At 31.6% G+C, this 22951-nt stretch overlaps 1 protein-coding gene across 1 annotated transcript in view; it reads right to left on the bottom strand.

Annotated features, from left to right (window-relative positions):
- The window catches only part of LOC118195958 (midasin), a 589327-nt gene that overhangs the window by 461920 nt on the left and 104456 nt on the right, over positions 1 to 22951 (bottom strand). The window contains exons 25-28 of the mRNA XM_085823548.1: positions 14702 to 14818; positions 14432 to 14578; positions 7979 to 8123; positions 10 to 292 (exon numbers count right to left, since the gene is read on the bottom strand). Coding sequence (XP_085679674.1) covers positions 10 to 292; positions 7979 to 8123; positions 14432 to 14578; positions 14702 to 14818 — 692 coding nt within the window. The remainder of the gene's footprint in view (positions 1 to 9; positions 293 to 7978; positions 8124 to 14431; positions 14579 to 14701; positions 14819 to 22951) is intronic.

Genomic DNA, 22951 nt, shown 5'->3' with positions numbered 1-22951 from the left:
AAAACTAACCCAGTATTGCCAACAAGCAATACAGGTTCTTTAAACTGCAAAGCTTTTCCAACCAAAACAGCTAATCTCCTCATACTGTACGTCCAAACTACATTTTCAAGCTCTTCAGGTAAAGGCGTTTCTAAAGCTTTCATTAAAATGTCTTTTGTTGCAAGAGATGTATCTTTAGACAAATTGAAGAGCAATTTGGTATTCACAGTCCTTTTCAGATGTTTTTCAATAACTTCTTTTATGACTTTTAACTCATCATCAAAACGAACTCTTCCACCTAATAACAAGTAACCTAGAATGAAAGGCACAATATTACTAAACTATCAAAAAATAGTATTCAGTTAAAAAATAAGTTTAGACAGAATTTTATATGTATTAAAATGTGACACAAAGCACAGGCTCTGTACTCCCTGCTCTGCTCTGATTCAAACTGCAAAAGATCACTAAAATGGTTAAAGCTGCAGAATGCTAAGAATTGAGAAACTAAGAAAAAGCACAATAATGCTGTAAAACTCGTCATAAACATTTTCTATACAGAAAAGTTTTGATTTTCTATAAATATATTGTGAAAAACGGTATTTCCTCCTACTTTAAATAGTACATGCCAGAGATAATACCTGTAAGTGAAGTAGCTAGAAAGGCATGACTTTAATTTTGAAATCTGCTTTTTACTTGCAAACAGATTTCAAAACTAAAGTCATGTTCTATATCAGGAGTGGCCAACCTGCGGCTCTTTGAGGGATTATTTGTGGCTCTAAATAAATGTACCAGAATTCCCTTTTCACTTTTGTGTTATTATATTTTTAAAAATTATTATCGTTCCATATGTGTTTCAAAATGTCTTTTAAATTACTGACAACAAATATAAAAGAGTAAGTGCAACGTTGTAACAAATTTCATTTCCGTCCAAGCTAAGAATGATATGATTTATCGAAAACTGCGTGAACAAACATAAACAGTGGTGTTTTGATGATGTAACAGTTCCGGTCGTCGGATTTTCTTCCCCTTAGATTGCCTCATGATTTATGAGAAACATATGGGAGTCAAGGCCAAAGAACGTGTATGTGCACAATACATATTCTTTGTCAAGGCTTTGTCCACCTAATTCCTTCTCGACAAATGACGATCTACGTAATTGACCGATTCCAGACCGATTTTGGATTTGTAAACTTTCATTGATATGGATAGATGACATTGTGCTCTGGAGGAAACAATTTATATCACTCTTGCTATGGATATAATTTTGAATCTGGAATTTTTGGTAAGTTAACTATAATTTGTTTCGGAATATGTAACACACGTTATTGTTTTAATAACACAAAACTTGTATTTTCTAAATTTCTTTATTAATTTCCAGTTCTTTTAAAAATGTGATTGAGATTGAAAATAAAAAATAAAATAGAAATTTTAATAATGAGAGTGGGAGGAGAATTTCTTTTTTATTGACAATAACGGAAAAGCATTATGTGTTATTTATAATGCTACGGTCAAAAATTATAAAGCTAGCAATTTACGTTGACATTATGAAACCAAACATCCTCAGTTTTCTAATCAGTATCCACCAAATTTCAAATTAAGATCTCTTTAAAATCAAACACAACAGTCAATTTTGATGACATTTAGCAAACAAGCTAATAATGTGGCTGAAGCCAGTTTTGTTATTGTCTGGAATACTGCTCGTGCAAAACGCTGGTATGGAGAGGGAAAGTTCATTAAAAAAAAACTTGGAAGATGTACTTAAAGTTGTAGATCCAAATAATGCAGCATTACACAAAGTTGTTTCACAAATTCCCACCTTGAGGCACACAAACGAATGACGCATAACTGCCATTAATACATCTCTTGAATATAATTTAAAAAATCTGATGTGTACACCACATGAGTTCTTTCCACGGAACATTAAATTATAAGCATTTTTTCTTGCATTTCATTTGAACTTATTGGACTGAATTAAATCTGCTTCGTCGATAGCACATAAACCACAATAGAAAAAATGCACTCTTTTAAAATTCCCTATATTTGTTTACTATAGCGACACTCTGGCGCTTAACAGCATTACATTTTGTTCATATTATAACTCCGAATGCATATAAATTTGTATCATTTGAAGAATTATCTAATTGTTGCCACATGTTCTATTCAAATACTATAATAAATCTAAAACGATGTATAAAAGAAATTAAGCAAACAAAACAAAACAAAAAAAAAAAAAAACTTTTCACAGACGATTCAGTATTTCTCATTCAATTAATTCAACTCTCACTTACCGAAAAAGCAAAAATACATAAAAACTCCAAATATCTCTATTAAAAATAACAAAATAAATCTTAAACACTTATTTCCTCGAATAAATTCCAAAATGGATTAAACATAATTTAATTCGCAATAATAAAAGAAGGCGTTATCTTTGTTGTTGCGAAGCTTAGTTTCTCTAGATTGGCAACTAATCCGCTATTTTTCCAAGTTTGAAATGTCGAAAAAGATGTCCGCCATCGCAAAATTAATTACGCTTAGCTGCATTTAAACAACTTTTATATTTTTGATAACTCAACAAATATTGCATGCAGATTTGCTAAAGGCATAAAAACCTTAACCAGAAGATAAGAATAATATAATTCAATCATTTTTAAATTTAAAAATGCACAACTTACAAACATATAACAGTAAAGAAACTGAGATCACTGAGCCGGTTAACAGAGTGGATATATATATATATTTATTTATACAATTTGGGTGCGGACAATTGCTACCAAAATACGAGATGTACATCTACATGTTATAGCAGTCCTATATACACAATTTCAACATTCTGAGCTACTCGTTTTTGAGTTATATGAGATACGTACCTTTTGAAAAAGTTGTACAGTCAAAAGTCTTTAATCCGGACTCGTCGGAACTTCGGCGATTCCGGATTATCAATTTTTCCGAATTATAGATCATCAGTTTAAATCTGGTAAGATGGCATGCAGAAATTATAAAATTAAAAATATGAAACCGTAATTTATGAAATAAAGAACAATTATGATCTAAAGGGTATCAAAATTTACAAAAAAAAAAAAAAAAAAAGCTTAATATTTATTTGTTTGCTTTATGAAACATTTCTTTCAACGTGCGCATGCGTACAGCATACATTACGCATAGTCGAAATTAGAAAATTGCTACCAGAAAACTATTTGATGTGTATTCGTGATATTTATAATGAATTTTATTTAAATCATATCAAAGACAGAGTATATTGTGATGAAATATTACATTTAGTCATGAATTATAAGCCGAATAAAATAAAAACATCTGCCCTGAAGATAAGGATATTGCTGACAGAACCACTTCCAGTTCATTGCGCGCCGCGACGTTCCCCTACCCGCAGAGCAGCGTGAAATTGATAAATAGATTTTGGAATGATTAGAGAAACAAAGGATATGCCTTTATCCATTTTTTGCAGCAGTCCCACTTTTTGTTTGATAGACATCGAAACGTGCTTTCGCTTTGTAGATATCCTTTGGCAACTCCAGAATCGGAAATTCTTTCTGACATAATCGAAAGTTCAAGCTTACTTTTATAAAATTGCTCTAACAGTCTGCAAAAAATAATAAGCCGGATCCAATTCGAAGATTAAGGAACTATGCAATCTGCAACATTAACTGAAATAGATAATTAGATAATTTTAGCTTAGTTTATACCATCCGTATACATTAAATGTGCATGCGTAAATGTATTATGCGCATGCGTAAAGGTACTACGCGCATGCATTGACGCATGCGCAGAAAGTTTGTAGCTTTGAGGCCCGAATTATAGATCATTCCGGATTATGGGCGTCCGGATTAACGACTTTTAACTGTATTTAGTTTTCAAACTAAATTACAACTTTTTCAAAAGGACATTAAAAATACTACATTTTGTCATTTTCCTCGAATAAAAAAAATTTGTTCCAATATTAAACAAGAAAAACTCAATGAGTATATAAAAAAGCTGGAAGGAATATTGAGGAAATTCCTAAAGAGATTTTAAGACTTGAAATATTTTAAATCGTCTCTTGATTTTTTTCTGAATCCATTTGAAATTAACATAATTCAAGGTGAGTTTACCATTTCCAATATAATTATGACCCAAAAAACATCTGGAGAATTAGAAATAATAGAGATGCAATAAGATCAAGCTATACAAATAAAAAATAAGTAGACACCGATCACTGAGTTTTGGAAATTTGTACCAGAATCAAAGTATCCTGAATTTAAAAAGGTTGCATTTACCCCTAGGATTATCTTTCTTTAAAAATTATTTTTATTTTTAAAAACAACAAAATTCAAAAAATTTAGCAACAAATTCACTGCAATTTAATTCACTGTTTGATAAAGGTTCAGCTTAATAAAGGTTTTATAGTTAATTTAACCATTCTTCAGACCGTATGATATTCATTATTGAAAATACTTTTTTTCAACTGGTATGGATGTGTCCAGCATGTTATTATTTGAAATGAAATAGGTAATGAAAAGTGTTTTTCTTTTGAAATGACTAAAACATTGTGTCCATTTCTCTTCACAACTTTTATTTTTCCAGTTTTCATAATTGGCTGACCAAAAAGCTTTTGCAATTACTATTTCATCAAAAAATTGATCCACATTTATTGTATTGTTTGCAACAGTTTCATTAATTCTTTTCACTTGAAGTTTCAGGCTATGTTAATTTACTGCTGATACAAATGAAAAATTCAGCTCCGTCAAAACAGTTTTCCCATAGCTCTATGTAAGAAAGACATCTGTCATAAAATGTTAAAAACTCTTGTAGGATTGTACTGATATTAATAGTTCCATTATTCTGTAATATTCCATTATTTTCTACTATTCTAAAGCTTTTTTGCTTCTTGAGACATACATTTTCAAGCCTTTTTTCAATGTTTCTTTTTAATTTTCCAGTTTCACTGACAATATCACTTGCACTAGCTTTTATACTTTTCATAATTGAGAATGCTCCCTTCAGGAATTCAGTTTGAAATGCACTTGCACAAACCACACGTATATTTTATAACTATAAATTTAAAAAAACTGTTGATATAGACTTTTTTTTTTTTTTTTAAATAAAATAATATTTCAATCCTATATAGATTTCAAGTATTCTGTCTATAGTTGGAAATAAGAAAATAGGTGTTACAGAACCTTTTTAATGATAAAGAAGAACCTTTATATACTTTGCATCTACAAATTTGCAAAACTTTTAATTTATGACTTGAACCATATAAATGCAGAATTATTTATAATTTTTCCACTAAAACTTTTATTTCACAGTTCACTAAAGCTTCTATTTCAGTTCACATTTTACTTTGACAATATGATCTAAAAATCATTTTTATTTTTATTTATTTATTTATTTATTTATTTTAATTTCATCAGTTAACAAACTTTTTCTGGGGATGCAGGGCGTTTTGAAGATTAAATGAGTTTAATGTGCAATACAAAATAATAGCAATTGCCAACTCACAATTTGATAGATTGACACCTAAGATAGGGTATGTGCAGCAATAATGACATCACCAGTTTAAGTTCCAGTGTTGCCCACTCTAAGTGAAACAAAATATCTACAAACTGAATAAAAAATATCTGGACCTCACAGGCCATATACTGTTATAAGTTCTGTGAAAATATACTTGAATGAAAAAATAAAACATATAAATTCATAAGACCACATGTTATAATTTTAAGGAGGATATCTAAGTAACATTTAAAGTACTTAGATCTAGATACAAAATATTCAAATTGGCAACACAGAAGATATATTTTAATTGGCCAATCACTGTTTTACTTGAAGCTACACAACTTTTACTTCTTGTATATTTGGTGCTTTTAATATTTTCCCAAATAACTGTGACAAAACAACAAACTGTCCTGGATGCATGGATCACATCATCAAAACTGGATAATCCAAGTTAAGTGAGATATCTGGTTAAGCCTATATAAATTTACATGTTTAATAACATCAAGCACTTGTTTTAACTAATTAAAATTCTTACCCATCACATACTAATAATACAAAAACAAACAATATTAGCAAGCTTTTTTATCATATATGAAATTTTTATAAAAATGAAAAACATATCATTCACATGTTATAATTCTTGTGTAAATATTTCCATAAAGTTCAAATTTTATGTACAGTAATGTCCTTTATATACATAATTTAAAATTAGTCAAAAATGAGTACAGTACAAAGTTCAAAATCCGGACGTCCATTATCCAGAATGATCTAAAATCTGAACCTCAAAGCCACAAACTTTTTTTTTTATCATTATTAATGCTTTACGCATGCACGTTTGATTTTTTCTTCCATAATAAAACATGTGGAGATTTTCACTTAAAAATTCCAATTCTTAATTTCACTTAGGCATTAAATAAAATACCTCATTATGGAAAAACAATCATGTAAGCATAAATTTGTGAGATTAATAAATTGGCTCTGTAGCTAAGCATCCACTTAGCATACATCTCAAACAAAAAAATTCACCTATTTTATATCCCTGACGCCGTCCTGGCGAGTCATTATTTATTATATTTTGCTTTCATCACCGCATGTTTATCAATAGAGGACAGCTTCAGTAATAACTCATGAAATGATGTCTAAACTTTTTTTTATATTAGTAATTGAATAACAAGAGTATGATAACCTTTTATGCTAACATTACGCTTGGCGATGATTATAGATTTTTAAATGCTCTAAGAAATGTTGACGAGGAAAAATTCAACAAAAATTTCTTTTCGTATCCTAAAAATAGATTTTGTTAATGAAACTCATACGCCAAAAGATTACATTTAATGCTATTTTTATTAAGAATAACTGATATGTTATTCACCATAAACCCAGAAGTGGCGGCAGAATATGTTGGCACCGGACGGCAGAATTAAGAGAACACGAAGTTTTTGGAATCTGGAGAAGCACTGATGGGCAAAATTAAGGGATGAGAAATTTTTATGATTTAGGGAAAGCACTGGGGTCCAAAGTTTAGGAGCGATGAAAATTTAGAATTTAGGAAAGCACTTTGTAGCAGAATTTAGGACCCGTAGAAACTGCACCAGGCAGTATCGAGCGCCGGCCCTAGATAAAGCCTTAAGTATATGTTGGAGTTTATTTATTCAGGACTCGGATTAGTTTTAAGCATGTGCAAGAAATAAACATAGGTGTAGTAAATAACTAAACTAATATAATTCAGGCTTAATTCAGTACGCAATAGAAGCAAGACAAAATTTAGTAAAACAACTTCGCTTTTGTCGCCAATCTTGCGATATACAGCCAATAATGAATAACGGATGCTATTAAGCTAGGCTAAAATTATCTTTAATGATTATGAAGCATTTCAACTAATATAACAGAATGAGTTGCTCCCTGATCTTCTAATTTGATCCAGCTTACTATTTTTTGCAGACTGTTATTATTACAGCAATTTCATAAAAACTAAGCTTGAACTTTCGATTATGTTGAAAAGAGTTTTCAATTCTGGAGATACCAAAGGATCTACAAAGTGAAACCATGTCTCGATGTCCATTAAACAAAAAGTGAAATTGCTGCAAAAAAATGGATAAAGGCTTATCCGTCTCAAAATTATGCGAGGAGTATGGCATTAGAAAGTCCACTGTATATGACACAAGAAAAAGAAAAAGGAACATTTTGTGGAAGCACCTTAAACAACTTACATTGAAAGAAATATTTAATAAAATAAACAAATATTAAGCTTTTTTCATAAATTTTCATACCCTTTAGATCATAATTGTTCTTTATTTCATAAATTACGATTTCATATTTTTAATTGTATAATTTCTGCATGCCATCTTACCAGATTTAAATTGGTGATCTATTATCCGGAAAAATCATGTGTTTAAATAAAGCATGTGTTTAATCATGCACATCCTTCATTTATCATGCATGTAAATAAAATAAAAAAAAAGTACAGATATCATGCATGTACAAAAAAAAAGTAATTTTCAAACCATACCTTCATCAGCTAAATGCTGTTCCCAATCATAAAATGTGCCAGTTTGTCCCGAAGCATGTGCATATCGTTCACCCCAACGAAACAGATCTCGCAATGTAATGTAGCCTTGTTTCCCAGCAAAAACTCCACTTTCTCTTCTCCTAACCTATTGAAATATTTTTTAAATAAAACTATAGCTGTGGCATGCAATATCATAAAACATTCAGTGGTACTTGAGTAGTAACAATTTATTTAAGATTTTCACACTTAAAATTTATTAGCACATTTACATTTTTAATTTTCTTCTAATTCTAGAAAAAAAAATTAAATCTTTAAATTTCATTTTTAGAGTAAAATACAGGAATTTACTCTAAAATTGTGAAGTCATTAGAAATTTGAAATGTTATAAAATTCTTCCTATACAGACAAGTATAATCTAAATTTCTTTTAAATTTAAAAAAAAAAAAGAAAGAAAAACTACAAGTCATAATTAAGCAATTTTATTTTCAATATAAAAAAAAAAATTCTAATATTTTTATGCATTCTCGAACATATATTGCCCTATATCTAAAATTTTTTACCACTCAAATAAGAACTCCTAAATTTAAGAAAATCCATCCTGATTCACTACAATTATTTGCCACAAATAATTTCCAAAATTTCTACATACGGAACAAAATTATTAAATGTGAATTTAGAACTCGGACAAAACTTTTCTTGGAAGTTTTTAATCACGGATGTACTACTGCCTATAAAAGGAGCAGATTTTTTAAGACAGTCTGATCTTTTAATCAATTTAAGACAAGGTAGGCTCATTGATAATACTACAAAATTAAGTCCAATTGGTTTCCTTTCCGATTCTGAAAATTATTTTTCGGTAAAGGTAATTCACCATATCAGTGAATCTTAAAAGACTTTTCGGACTTATTGAAATTAAAATCTGATTTAGGCAGTTTAAAGCAGAGCACGGTCCATTACATCGAAACAAACATAGTAAACTGCATAGGTTAAACTCTAAGTTATATGAAGCAATGAAAAAAGAATTCCAATTTATGATGGACTAAGGTATTTGTAGACCATCCAAACTGGCATAGTCATCACCTCTTCATGTTGTTTCTAAAAGCTCGGGTGGCAATCACATGTACCGAATTCACCAACAGATATTATATCTCACATTTACAAGATTTTCAATAATACACTTAGCAGAAAGAAAATTTGTTCAAAAATTGATATCGTTCGGGCATATCATCATATACCAGTCCACCCAGACCATATACCGAAAACTGAAGTTTGCACTCCATTTGGCCTTTTTGAACGTCCATTTTTAAATTTCAGACTGTGCGGAGCAGCTCAAACTTTTTAAAGGTTTATGAACGAAATTCTTGGGGACCTAAGATTTTCCTATGTCTACTTAGATAATATTTTGACATTCAGTGATACAGAAGTCAATATGTACAGTTTTTGAAAGATTAACTTCATATGGATTGACAATTAATGCTGCAAAATGTATTTTTGGCATTCCCGAAATATCTTTCTTAGGACAATTAATCAATAAAAATGGTACCAAGCCTCTGCTGAACAACATTGAACCGATACTTAACTACCCATTTCCTAAAACTGTAAAAGATTTGCACAGATTTTTTAGGATTTTAAAATTTTTACCCAGTGTAGCTTAAAATCAGATACATTTAACTTCCTATTAAAAAGGGGCTAGAAAAAATGATAAGACAATTCTCAATTTGTCTAAGGAAGCACGGAACGAATTTCAAAATAGTAAACAGTTAATCGCGAATGCAGTTCTTTTAGCACACCTAAAAAAAAATGCCGAGTTGGTTTTACAGGTCGATGCATCAGACTTCACGATCAGTGGAACACTATCACAATTAGTTGATGTAAATTTACAGCCTATTGCATTTTTCTCATGAAAGCTTTCGAAAGCAAAAAGGAAATACAGTCAAAAGTTGTTAATTCGGACACCCATAATCCGGAATGATCTATAAACCGGACCTCAAAGCTAAAAACTTTCTGCGCATGCGCCGCGTTGACACATGCACATAGGCGTTTACGTGTGCGCGCAAGACCTTTACGACAGCACATATGCGTGTGCGCGTTTAATGTATAATCGACGGTATAAGCTAAAATTATCTAATTATCTATTTCAGTTAATGTTGATGATTGCTTTGTTCCTTAATCTTCGAACTGGATCCGGCTTATTACTTTTTTTAGACTGTAAGAGCAATTTTATAAAAGTAAACTTGAACTTTCGATTATGTCAAATAGAATTTCCGATGCTGGAGCTTCCAAAGGATCTACAAAACGAAAGTATGTTTCGATGTCCATCAAAAAAAAGTTGAATTGCTGCAAAAAATGGATAAAGACATGAAGAAGGTGACAGAGAGGTTAGTGAAAACGAAAAAATTTCGATTGACAAGTTAGTCGGTATTCTCGGCACAGCAATTACGGGACTTGAACAGCGAAACTTTGTAACTGAACAAGAAATTATGTCTGTTTATAGAATTAAAGAGAAAGCATTATCACATAAAACGAAGCAACTTAAACAACTTACATTGAAAGAAATGTTTAATAAAGTAAACAAATAAATATGAAGCTTTTTTTTTTTTTGTAAATTTTGATACCCTTTAGATCATAATTGTTCTTTATTTCATAAATTACGGTTTCATATTTTTAATTTTAGAATTTCTGCATGCCATTTTACGAGATTTAAACTGATGATCTATAATCCGGAAAAATCGATAATCCGGAACCGCCGAAGTCCCAACGAGTCCGGATTAACGACTTTTGACTGTATAGCGTTTATGATTGGGAGCTATTGGCAGCTTATGCTGCTATTAGGCATTTTAAACATATGTTGAAAGCATGGAATTTTTCTTCAATCACCGATCACAAGCCACTTACCTATGCATTTCAACAGCATTTGGATAAGCGTTAAGACTTTATTTCCCAATAAGGCAGGGCAGTAAGACTTTATTTCCCAATTCACCCCCGAAATTCACCATATAAAAGGACCGGAGAATATCACTGCCAACGCACTTTTGCGCATAGAAGAAATAAACATGCCTAACGTGATCGACTATGAGAAAATTGCTAAAATGTAGCAAATCAATCCAGAATTAGAAATTTTACTTAAAGTTTCAAAAGTTTTAATACCTTATTGTAGCTTACCAATATATTGTGATTTCTCGACAGGTGCCGCCTGCTCTTACATTCCCCCTGCATTCCGTGAGGAAGTTTTGGCAACATTGCATAATTTGTCTCGCCCTGGCATTCGTGCATCAATAAAGTTAATATATCCTCCGTTTGTTTGGTTTTCCATCAGTAAAGATTGCGCAAATTGGACGCGACAGTGCATTCTGTGTCAGAAAGCAAAAGCAAGCAGACATACTGGAGCCCCGTTAATAAAAAAATACTAAACCCCAAGTTTCCAGACTAATCACAGAGATTTGATCACATCCACCTTGACCTTATTGGTTTGCTACCTCCTTCCCAGAATAATTATTACTGTTACTATGACAGATAGGTTTACTAGATGGCCCGAAGCAGTACTCAAACAAGACATAACTGCACGCACAGTAGCACAGGCTTTCTACGACCACTGGATTACTCAATTTGGTTGTCCGGCTGTTATTACTACTGACCAAGGGTGACAGTTAGTAAAAGGCTTATTTCGAGCCCTTTCACTGTTGTTGGGAATCAAGAGAATCAAGGCGTCTCTGTACCACCCACAGGTGAATAGACTTATCAAGGTGTTTCATCTTCTTTTAAGAGCTGCCTTAAAAGCGTACGATACCAATCACTGGGTGGCTGCTCTTCCAACGCTCTTCATGGGTTTCTACTCCACTCTCAAGGAGGACATAAGAGCAACCACTTCTGAACTTGTGTACAATAAGACTATTCCATGAGAATTTTTCGATCCAACACCTATGGACACGTTCTCCAAACCGTTTGTGAAGAACTTAAAATCCCACTTTGCTAGTGTCCACTTGACCCAGAATTCCAGCCATGGTCAGTGAACCTGTTTCATTCATCCTCGACTTAACGTGTCCATGCATGTGTTTGTTCAACATTACGGAGTTAGAACGTCACTCCAAGCTTCTTACGATGGACCATTTAGGGTGCTAGTAAGACAAGACAAAACATTTGATCTCAAAATAAAAGGGATTAAGCAAACAATCTCCATAGATACACTGAAACCTACTTTTATAACCATGGACTCTTCTGAAGTTGTTTCCCAGACTGTGAAAAAACCCTTGGACATTTGTAAAACTCATTCTGGATGACTGATCCCCCCCCACATCGGTATGTCACGTTTTGTTGACATTCCAGAGGGAGTATGCAGCGGCATCACTAAACAGGCCATATGAATTCAAAACTTTATAGAAAACTGCCAATTGGCGAAAGACAGTCTGAACCCGTATGGCAACCTTACAGGCTGACGGGGAGGACGAGTTTTTCTCCAACAGACTGTGCTTCCCTGCGATATGCGAGCCTCGGTACCCATGGCTGCACTTTCTTAAGCCGTATAACGTATCCAACTCTGGCAACTATGTTATTTTTGCTCATTAAATTTGACTATTAATTGCTATATGTCTATCTGAATTAAGATTGCTGTTTTTCTAGTTGATGCTATCGATCCTATCTTGGGCCCATGTTACCCATGCATACCTCAGATCTCAATTAGCATGTCTGCATATGGCAGAGGTCTATATCCTAGATTTTCAAGTAAAGGGGGCAAAAAGTTTAAAAGAATTTTTAACAGAAAAGGTGCTTCATTAAACATTCACGATCAATTAAAAGATGGGTTGTAGTGATGCTATTATTAGGCCCTATAGCAACGGGAATGAATTTCTAATTCAAGAACCAATGCTTATTTTGTGAATTAATTACCTTAATAATCTACACAGATGCATACAAATGATAGGAAATATGTTAATCCTTTTAGAAACTCTCTAAGGAAAGCATAAATATAGTTTTTGCCATCTGTCAGCAATTCAGACCTATGTGGTTTAGAAATTAGGTCAAAATGAACGGGAAAAAATGTAATGATTTTTTAATAAAAAAAATTGTATTTACAGAAAAAAAAAACCAGCCATAAATTTCCTGAGTTTATTAAAACTGCCCTTAAATTTCTGCTAACTAGATTTCTACCAAGTAGTGATACTGCAAGTGCAGATATTAAAAATTATATATTCTTGCTCTACAGAGTTAATAATTTGCATAGAATGTTACAATAACATATATTCTATACATATAAATTAGACTCTGATCACAAATAAAGGAAGCAGCTGATTGATAGGATTTAAAGCTTTTAAGTATTAATTCCAGTTTGGTACGAGTAAAGTTTCAGAAAAGCCACAGTTTGTCCCTTCACCGCTAGATGACCCTTTTGCCTGGCTTCATATGAATGGATAATGTCTCAATTACGTCCATCTTGCTAACCAAAAAGTAAAATGTAAAGCCATGACTGAATAACACCTACATAGTTTAGCTGCAGAAATTGCAGTCTGCTTTTAGATGTGGATATAAATTATTTATATTAATATTTTAGATTAGTATAAAAAGGACAAAAAAAATTTTTTTTTAACCTGAAAGGTTTCAGATTTTAAATTCTGTCCAAAGCGGATTTTTTTTTTAAGATTTTGCCTGTTACCTTTATTTAATAAACATCATGTTCTTCGCACTTAAACCATAAAATTCAGTTCAAGAGCAATATTGCAAAATAGATTTAAATTGAGGATATCTTTAGAATTTCAGATACAGAGACTCGTGTGCTGGAGATAAAAATGTTTTTTCTGTCCAACGTTGCCATGGCTTGCTTTGAAATCCTTGAGTTTGTTAATCAAAAATTCATTAAAGTTTTACAAAATAAATTACAAAATCGACAATAAGACAAACTCCAAATTTCAAATTTGGGCTTCCACATGCCCATATTCGCAGTAGGATTACATCATTCAAAATTCAATGGCTCTATGTACCTTTGTTTTATCACGATGTGAGAAATATTCATACATTTATACAGATTTTTCATTATTTAATTTCTTTAAATATGATGCAGGACTCTAACATTTGGTGGCAACAGTTTGAAAAGTAAAATGGACATTTATAGTGAACCAATGCAAAATGAACACAATAGTCCTTCAGGGACGAAGCCCCTTTGGACTAATTATATTAATCTTCTTAACATGAAAAGAAACAATTTATATTAATCTTCAATGGGAAAATCTTAAATTAACAAATTCCCTAGCTTACACTTACTAGGCATTTAGCTTGCCATGCAATGAATTAGCATAAAATAAATACAGACTTGCTTTATATTAACTCGCAATACAACTGCAGAAACATAAAACTGGCACTAAATGAGACCTCTGCATTTAATCAGAATAAGTTAAATTTAAAACTACTTAAAAATTCCAAATGAAAATTATCATTCCAAAAAGTTAAATTTAATGTACAAACCTGCAATTCTTGCATCACAGCTACAAGTCTTTTACTATATGACAATGGTATATTGCAACGTTTCTCTAGAATTATTTCCAACTCTGAAGGTGGTATCTCATTGAAATGTAACTCAATAAATCTATTTCGAAAAGCTCTGGACAAAAGCTGAAAGTTTTCAGGAAGATAAATAGGGCAGAATATAAAAATTAAACATAGGAACAGAACAACACATGGTTTAAAAAAAATTGTATTTATAAAAATGTTAAATGACAAATATATAAGAATTACCTTCCTGCCTCCATATAAGCCAGGAGGATTTTGAGTAGCAAAAATCATAAAACCTGAGTGAGCTTTCACAAGGGTTTGTGTTTCAGCAATGAAAAGCTCCCGATTGTCATCTAGCACCTAAATATAAAAATATTTTCAATCTTACAAATTAGAATATACAAAACTTCACAATCTCAGCAAGTTAAATATATTTATAGCTGTGTAAAAACTTAAAAGGCTGTTAGTGATGTTAGAAAACACTTATAGATAAGCAATATTTGCACCATAGCAAAATATAAGAAGCATTATGGAAAAATACATGATAATGCATACATATGATAATATATTCATGCTTATCAAGAATGCCTGTAAGAAGGCAAAGATTAAGGATATAGGATTTAACCAAACTAAGACATTCTTGATTTTTTAATACAGTGCCTAAAGTGGCCAATAGAGCATTTGAGAAGAAAAAGAAAAAAGCAGCATTGAAACAGCAAACATTAATCACAATATGGGACAGGGGCATTAACTGCATTTTAGACAATATGGGACAACAAACTGAGCTTGAACTTTGTGACGTTACAGCTCTGAGAATATTTGTCATATTGTTAGAAAGAACATCAATCTGTATGAAGAGGAATAAAACACACTTTCTGGAAAAAACTGAACAGCTGTATTATGCTGTTATGTATATATTTTTTGGTACAACCATATATTAAGTAATTAATTTAGAGATAAGAAAGAATAGATAAAAGATTTTACTGCACTTCTAAAATAAACATTGAAGCAAGAAAATGTGAAAGAATGAAAATGAGCTTGTACTTCTAAAAGCCACTAAAACATGAAAACTAGAAAAATATCATTCTGTAATTACACAGCCAGGGTCCTCCCTCACAAATACTAAAAATTAACCTAATCCAAATAATTTACGAAAAATGAAGAAGAAACAAGAAAAACCTAGGAATTCCCCAAAATAGCACATAGACAGTTCACGCAGAAAATGTTATACAGTCAAAAGTCGTTAATTCGGACACCCATAATCCGGACCTCAAAGCTACAAACTTTCTGCGCATGCGTCGCTTTGACGCATGCGCGTAAGACCTTTACCGCTGCGAATTTGCGTGTGCGCGTGCGCAAAATACGTTTACGAATACGCGTTTAATGTATAACGGACGGGATAAGCTAAGCTAAAATTATCTAATTATCTATTTCAGTTAGTGTTGCAGATTGCGTTGTTCCTTAATCTTCGAATTGGATCCGGATTATTATTTTTTGCAGACTGTTAGAGCAATTTTATAAAAGTAAGCTTGAACTTTCGATTATGTCAAATAGAATTTCCGATATATATTTACTAATATGTAAAGGATATACAAAGCGAAAGTATCTTTCGGAGTCCATTAAACAAAAAGTAGAATTGCTGCAAAAAATGGATAAAGGCATATCCTTTGTTTATGTAAACTTTAACGTTTGTTTATCTAAACATTGTTTATCTTAACACTGGGTGGTGTGCAATGAATTGGAAGTTGATCCAGCACTATCCTTATCTTAAGAGCAGATGTTTTTATTTTATTTGGCTTATAATTGCTTACTCAATGTAGTATTTCATCTCGATGTGTCTTTGATATGATTTAAATCAAATGTCTCGTCATTATAATTCGCGGATAGCGAAGAAAGTGATAGAGTTTATTGAAAACGAAAACATTTTGATTGACAAATTAGTCGGTATTCTTGACACAGCAATTATATTACTTGAACAGCGGAACTTTGTAACTGAACACGAAATTATGTCTGTTTATAGAATTAAAGAGAATGTATTATCACATAAAAAACGAAGCAACTTAAACAACTTACATTGAAAGAAATGTTTAATAAAGTAAACAAATAAATATTAAGCTTTTTTTTTTTTTTTTTTTTTTTTTTTGTAAATTTTGATACCCTTTAGATCATAATTGTTCTTTATTTCGTAAATTACGGTTTCATATTTTTAATTTTATAATTTCTGCATGCCATTTTACCAGATTTAAACTGATGATCTATAATCCAGAAAAATCGATAATCCGGAATCGCCCGACGAGTCTTAATTGAAAGTCCCGACGAGTCCGGATTAACGACTTTTGACTGTACAAGTTAATTGGAGATCATAAAAAATCTGAAAGTTAGTAATTACTTTACATTTAAGTGGATGTCAGAACTATTCATTTTTATTCATATTTAATCAACAGTTTCCAAACTGTATGTTCAAGAAGGAATATACAATACAATGTCTCTAATCTGGACGTCCATAATCTGGAATGATCTATAATCCGGACCTCAAAGCTACAAGCTTTATATGCATGCATAATAAACGTATAATGCGTTTACGCATGCGCATATGCGTTTACGCATGTGCGTTTAATGTATAACAGACGGTATAAGCTAGGCTAAAATTATCTAAGGCATTTCAGTTAATGTTGCAGATTGTGCTGTTCCTTAATCTTCTAATTGGATCTCGCTTATTATTTTTTGCAGACTGTTAGAGCAATTTTATAAAAAGTAAGCTTGAACTTTCGATTATGTCAAAAAGAGTTTCAAATTCTGGAGCTGCCAAAGGATTTATAAAGCGAAAGCATGTTCCGATGTCCATCAAACCAAAAGTGGAATTGCTGCAAAAAATGGATAAAGTCTCAAAATTATATGCATATCCATCACAAAATTATGTGAGCAGTATGACATTGGAAAGTCAACTTGTATATGACATAAGCAAAAAGAAAAAGGAACTTTTTGAATATTTTGTGGATTCCAACACCCCATTTGCAATGACTAACAGAAAAAATGGTTTTATGCAAGTGACAATCATGACAAAGTGGTGAATGTTTAATAAAGTAAACAAATAAATATTAAGCTTTTTTTTTTTTTTTTTTTTGGTAAATTTTGATACCCTTTAGATCATAATTGCTCTTTATTTCATAAATTACAGTTTCATATTTTTAATTAAATAATTTCTGCATGCCATCTTACCAGATTTAAATTGATGATCTATAATCCGGAAAAACCCCTAATCCAGAATCGCCAAATGGACTTTGTACTGCATATTATCAGGAATGTAAAATATTTCATTATTAGTTTCCTTCACATGATTCACTATTTAATTAAGGGAAAAACATTTTATGACTACATAAATTTTATCACTACATACAAAATTTTATGAAAACTGAAGTCTATGAAACCATATATTGCAAATTTACTATCACAAAGCAGCTTCAAGCTGCAAAAATAAGTGAATAATAAATTTTTGCTTCAAGCTGCAAAAATAAGTGAATAATAAAAACAGAATAAAAGTTTGGCAGAGTTCCAAAACTGCAAAACATCAGTAAGTGCATCTTGAGTTTGATTCTGGCTTTGTTGCTGTTTCTATCGTTACTGACATCATAGATAACATTGCAGGAGTTTATGTTAATTAATCAGTTATTATGATTTGAACCTTTATTTTAATTTCTTCTTTCTGTAGTTCTTACCAGAATCCAAAATAGCTGTTTCGTATTCAAGCCAAGAGTTTGAATGTTTTAGAGTTGAAGATTCTAGCAGCCTCGCATTACAGTTAAATACTATTGCCAGCTCTGTCAAAGTTCAGCTTCAGCTCCTCACTAGCCAAGACTAAAAGCATGCCACATTATTACCTGGGTCAGATTATGTAGAATATTGTGCATGCGGAATGAAATCATATTCATAAACTCTAACCTATTACAAAATTTTCCAGTAGTTCAATGTGTGAACATTTTTATAACTTTGAAAATGTGCATGTAAAGCAAATTCATTTCAGTTATCTGTTAAATATTTGACTTAAAAATCCAAAAATATTTAAAAAAATGAATAAATAAAAGTGCTTCTTGTAAATTCTATGGATATTTAATTAGAAATCTTCCATTTTATTCTCAAGCAGAAATAACCTTAAATCTACTGATATATTATAGAAGCAAATGTTTTAAGTCACAAATGGTCATAGAGGATATAAGTATCCATAAAATTGGAAAGCTGTGTTCAATTAAAAATAAAATTAAATAAATAGCATTTGGCTTTTATAACATCCATTTCATCATCATGAAATTTGATATTTCTTTCAATTTTATAACACTAATTTCTCTATGCCTTTCAGAAAACACATGGCATTAAGTGTCATCTTTTATGTTAAGCGAAATTGAAAAATCTCTGTTATTACTGCAAAATGCATTATTTACAGAAACTTAAGATGTCTTAATGCATGGAAACTTCGTAGAATATGAATACATCTTTAAATTTCTGGCATAATTTTAAAATTTTATTCTGAAGCAGTATAATCCACGTGCTTAAAAAAGTTCCAATTTAATCACCATGCGCAGAAATATGTATCACATTTCTCGCTATAATGTAACCAAACAGAAGCTGAAGGGTAAACAAGCCCTTTTTTGAAGAGTGCTTGATTGGAAAGATAATGATCAGAAAGATAAGGATCAGTGTTACAATTGGTTACTCTTCAAAATCAGCAAAACCATCAATTTATAATGCAATACATGAAGTCACAAGCATACCATTTCCTTCGCCCCCACTAGCATACTTAGATTTTAATTTTGGGGGCTGCAATCACCATCATAATGTTGAAACTACCATTGTTTAATATTTCTTATTTATAATAGTGCCATTTAAAAATTGAATTTAGTTTTAAAAATCAAATGCCTGCAATTATATCAGGTTATTTAAGTACAACACGACATTCATTCAATTTCATTTGCATTATCATGTTATAAATAAAAGAACTTTAATAAAATACCAATTAACCATACAAAAACAGTTGTTTTATTTTATCTGATCAAATGTATTCCTAAAAGCAGATCTTAAATTTACAGCAAATCATAAATTAATGTTCATTCTACTATATTACTATGTGTGTATATATATATATATATGCGAATTTTTTTTCTCCTCTTGTTTCCGAAATTTACGAGTGAAAATCAATTGATTACTGATCTTTTACCTCTAAATAACACAAAATGACTGCAGAATCATACATGTTTTAGGTCTTAGTACTTCAAATCGGATGCCTTTTAAAATTCATTTTCAATGAGACAAAATAACTTCCTTTTAATAATATAAACTACTTTAAATTTCAAAAGTTATTCATTGCACATCATGATTTCTATCATAAACAATAAAATACAAAATAGCAATAATTAAACTGCATATATAAGAAAAAAACCTCTATACGTATGGCATTTGCCTTTGGGTTTCAGGGTGTGACCACTGCACCACTAGAGCATTGTATCACATTGCTCTAGGGGCTCGGTGGTCGCGCCTTGAAACCACTGCTCTTCATAATGGTGTTTGCTTGCTTCTCAAATAGGAATGTTTATTTTTACCTAGATATAGATAAGAGGTTTTGAAACTATAGAGTTATTTTATTACTAAACAATACATGCACCTACCCAGTAAAAAGGTCTTTCTTTTCCAGAGACTTTTTTTCTGACCTCAACACACTTGTTCCCCAAACTAGCTAGTATTGTGATTTTATAAATTATTTTCTGTGGTTTAAATTTAATGTAAATATACTTTGCTATAATTAAAAGTAGAAATCGCATAAAGTTTTATTTAAATTAAAAATATTTTCTGAATATTTTGGGATGAAATACAAATAAAATAAGCATGAATGGGAAACTAATGATCCGCACCAAAGCCAAAAAGACCAAGCTCCCCCATTAACATAAAAAACCACAAATTTCATGTGCCAGATGAAAAGAAACTAATTAAGACTGGACATATACCAGTGAAATTTAGATCCAGGCAGTGTATATTTTGTAGCACAAGGAAGAAATCTCATAGAAAATACATGTGCGAAACATGCAATGTGGGTGTATGCATGTACCAAAAAGACAAAACATGCTTTGAACAGTGTCACAAAAAAAAAAAATTTTCTTCAAAATTAAAAAAAAAAAAGTCTTTTCTTTTAATCCTTATTTTATTGAGTTTTTTTATCCATTTAGCCAAATATCCTCATTACGTAGATACTTATATTTTCACTGCTATAGAAAAATTACATAAATGTTTATTTTTTAATTTTTTCTGACGATTTACTTTGTAAAATAACGTAAAAAAATTATATATAATGCAATTCTTACATAGATTTTTTTTAAATTTATAAATTTCGTCATTTATTGGAAACGTGCACGGAGAAAGGCGAGGTTTTTTTTTTCCCTACTACCTCAGTAAGTTTCAAAGTCCTAGACGCACAGTGCGACCGCCCCCTACAAAACAATGAGCAAGAGTATATTTTCTTTAATTCATATATTATTTGTCTCTAGAAACATAATATTCAATTTCTAGAGTTTTTAGTTAAAAAAATAATAATAATATCCCATGCATCAAAGGTTTAAGGCATGTGTGTATATAACATAATTCATTTAAACATGTTTTGCATGTGTTACTTCATAAAAATTTATTTATATTTTAGCATAGGAAATTAGCTTTCTGCAATACATGATAACTAGTAATAGTTATTAAGATTTTCAAATTTCTAAATGTCAGAGTCCCCCCCCCAGGCTTCTGACGCAGAAAAGCTAGTTTGCTCTTAACCTTTTAACTGCCCTGCCCGAGATAGCTCTGGTGTTCGAAAATGTCACGCCCGAATATTACTCGGGGAAGGAATTTTTTTTTTTTTTACATCGTATTGTTATACCCGAATATATATCGGGAGACGTTTATTTCGGCTTCATCTCTTTGTCAAACCTGACTGTATCTCGGAAAAAGTTAATGTGCGCTCATTTCAATAGATGACAGCACTTTACTGAAGATTTGAAAGGTTAGAGGTTAAAAGTTCTTTGGTTCAAAGTGCACGGGATCTTTTAGTTGTAAAATGGCGTCCAGTTCTTTGAAACGCTATATAGATGATTTAGATTCTTCAACCGAAGATGAAGGATGTGTGTCTGATGAGCAGTATTCATGATACTTCCATGGTCAGCCTCAAAAATAAAAAAATGAAGATATACTCAAGCCGAAGATTGTTTCTGACTACAGTCTAACTATAGGCAGTGTAGATCGCAGTGATCAGGAAATATCCTTTCATCCAACAATCCGAAAACGCCAAAAAAAATATTATAAAAAGATATTTTTACATTTACTAGACAAGGTACTCTGGAACTTATATTTGCTCTATAAAAATGTAGTTCGAAAATGTATTACATTTTTAGAATTTCGAATCAAAGTTGTAGAAGAGCTTTTACATAAATATGATGATGCAGCTTCTGGACAAAAGAATGTTGGCAGACCACCTACAATAGATAACGCTGCCCATCTTACTGAATGACATTTTATTTCCCATATTCTTCCTACTCCTGCAAAACGTGAGCCTACAAGACAGTGCAAAGTGTGTTGTTCGGAAAAGGATAAAAATGGGAAAAAGATAAGGAAGGAAACACGAAAGTGAACTTTACAACTGCCATGTTGAGTGGCAGCTGCCTCAAGCAAATATGCAGTGGCTACAAAACTTTAAAAATTTTACCCATGTACTTCAAAATATCAATTTTTAACTACTTAAGTATATTTTATTTTGTACTAAACATTTGATTTTTCCAATAAAAAAAATTGATAATTTGTGTACCCAAATCATTAAAATAACTTGACAGTGAAAAGGTTAATGCAGGTTAATGCAGTAAGTCTATTTTCGTCATTTAAAACACCAATATTATAACCCCCACAAATAAAAAGAATATATATTTCATATGAATTTTGAGTTTTCCTTCAGATTCAGATTGGAGAGGGAAATTATTCTTTTGGGAAGAGCTTCAGAAATGATTTCTTATCATACCTTCCTTATCATTACAAAGGATCTCGGATCCTCCCTTGCAGGACCAGAAGGTTGGTGTCAACATCAACCATGCATAAAAGGCTTCATAAAGGAGGACTGCACGTGAGGCGACCAGCCATTTGTGTGCCACTCACATCACATCATATAAGAGAACATTTGAGGAGGCATGTCAATATGTCCACTGGACAGCTGATCAATGGAAGACTTTACAGATGAGTTTAGGTTTAGCCTCCGAAGCGATAGTAGGCATTGTTTGATTTGGATAGAACCTGGAACCTGTTATCATCCATTAAACATTCATGAAAGAGATACATACAGAAGAAGCAGTGCCTGTGGTTGGGGGGGGGTATCTCTTTGGGTCAGGCCACGTCGGACTTTCCACGCACAGACCACACACTTTCCATGTTGGAATTGTGAATGCTAAAGCCAATAAAGATGGCATTCTTCATGCTCATGTGCAC

Source organism: Stegodyphus dumicola, chromosome 9 (assembly GCF_044657685.1).
Source record: "Stegodyphus dumicola isolate Sdum_Otavi_A_Nest chromosome 9, ASM4465768v1".
In the NCBI taxonomy this organism is placed as follows: domain Eukaryota; kingdom Metazoa; phylum Arthropoda; class Arachnida; order Araneae; family Eresidae; genus Stegodyphus; species Stegodyphus dumicola.
Note: the sequence above shows the minus strand (reverse complement) of the source record. Positions and strands in the feature narration are given on the sequence as shown.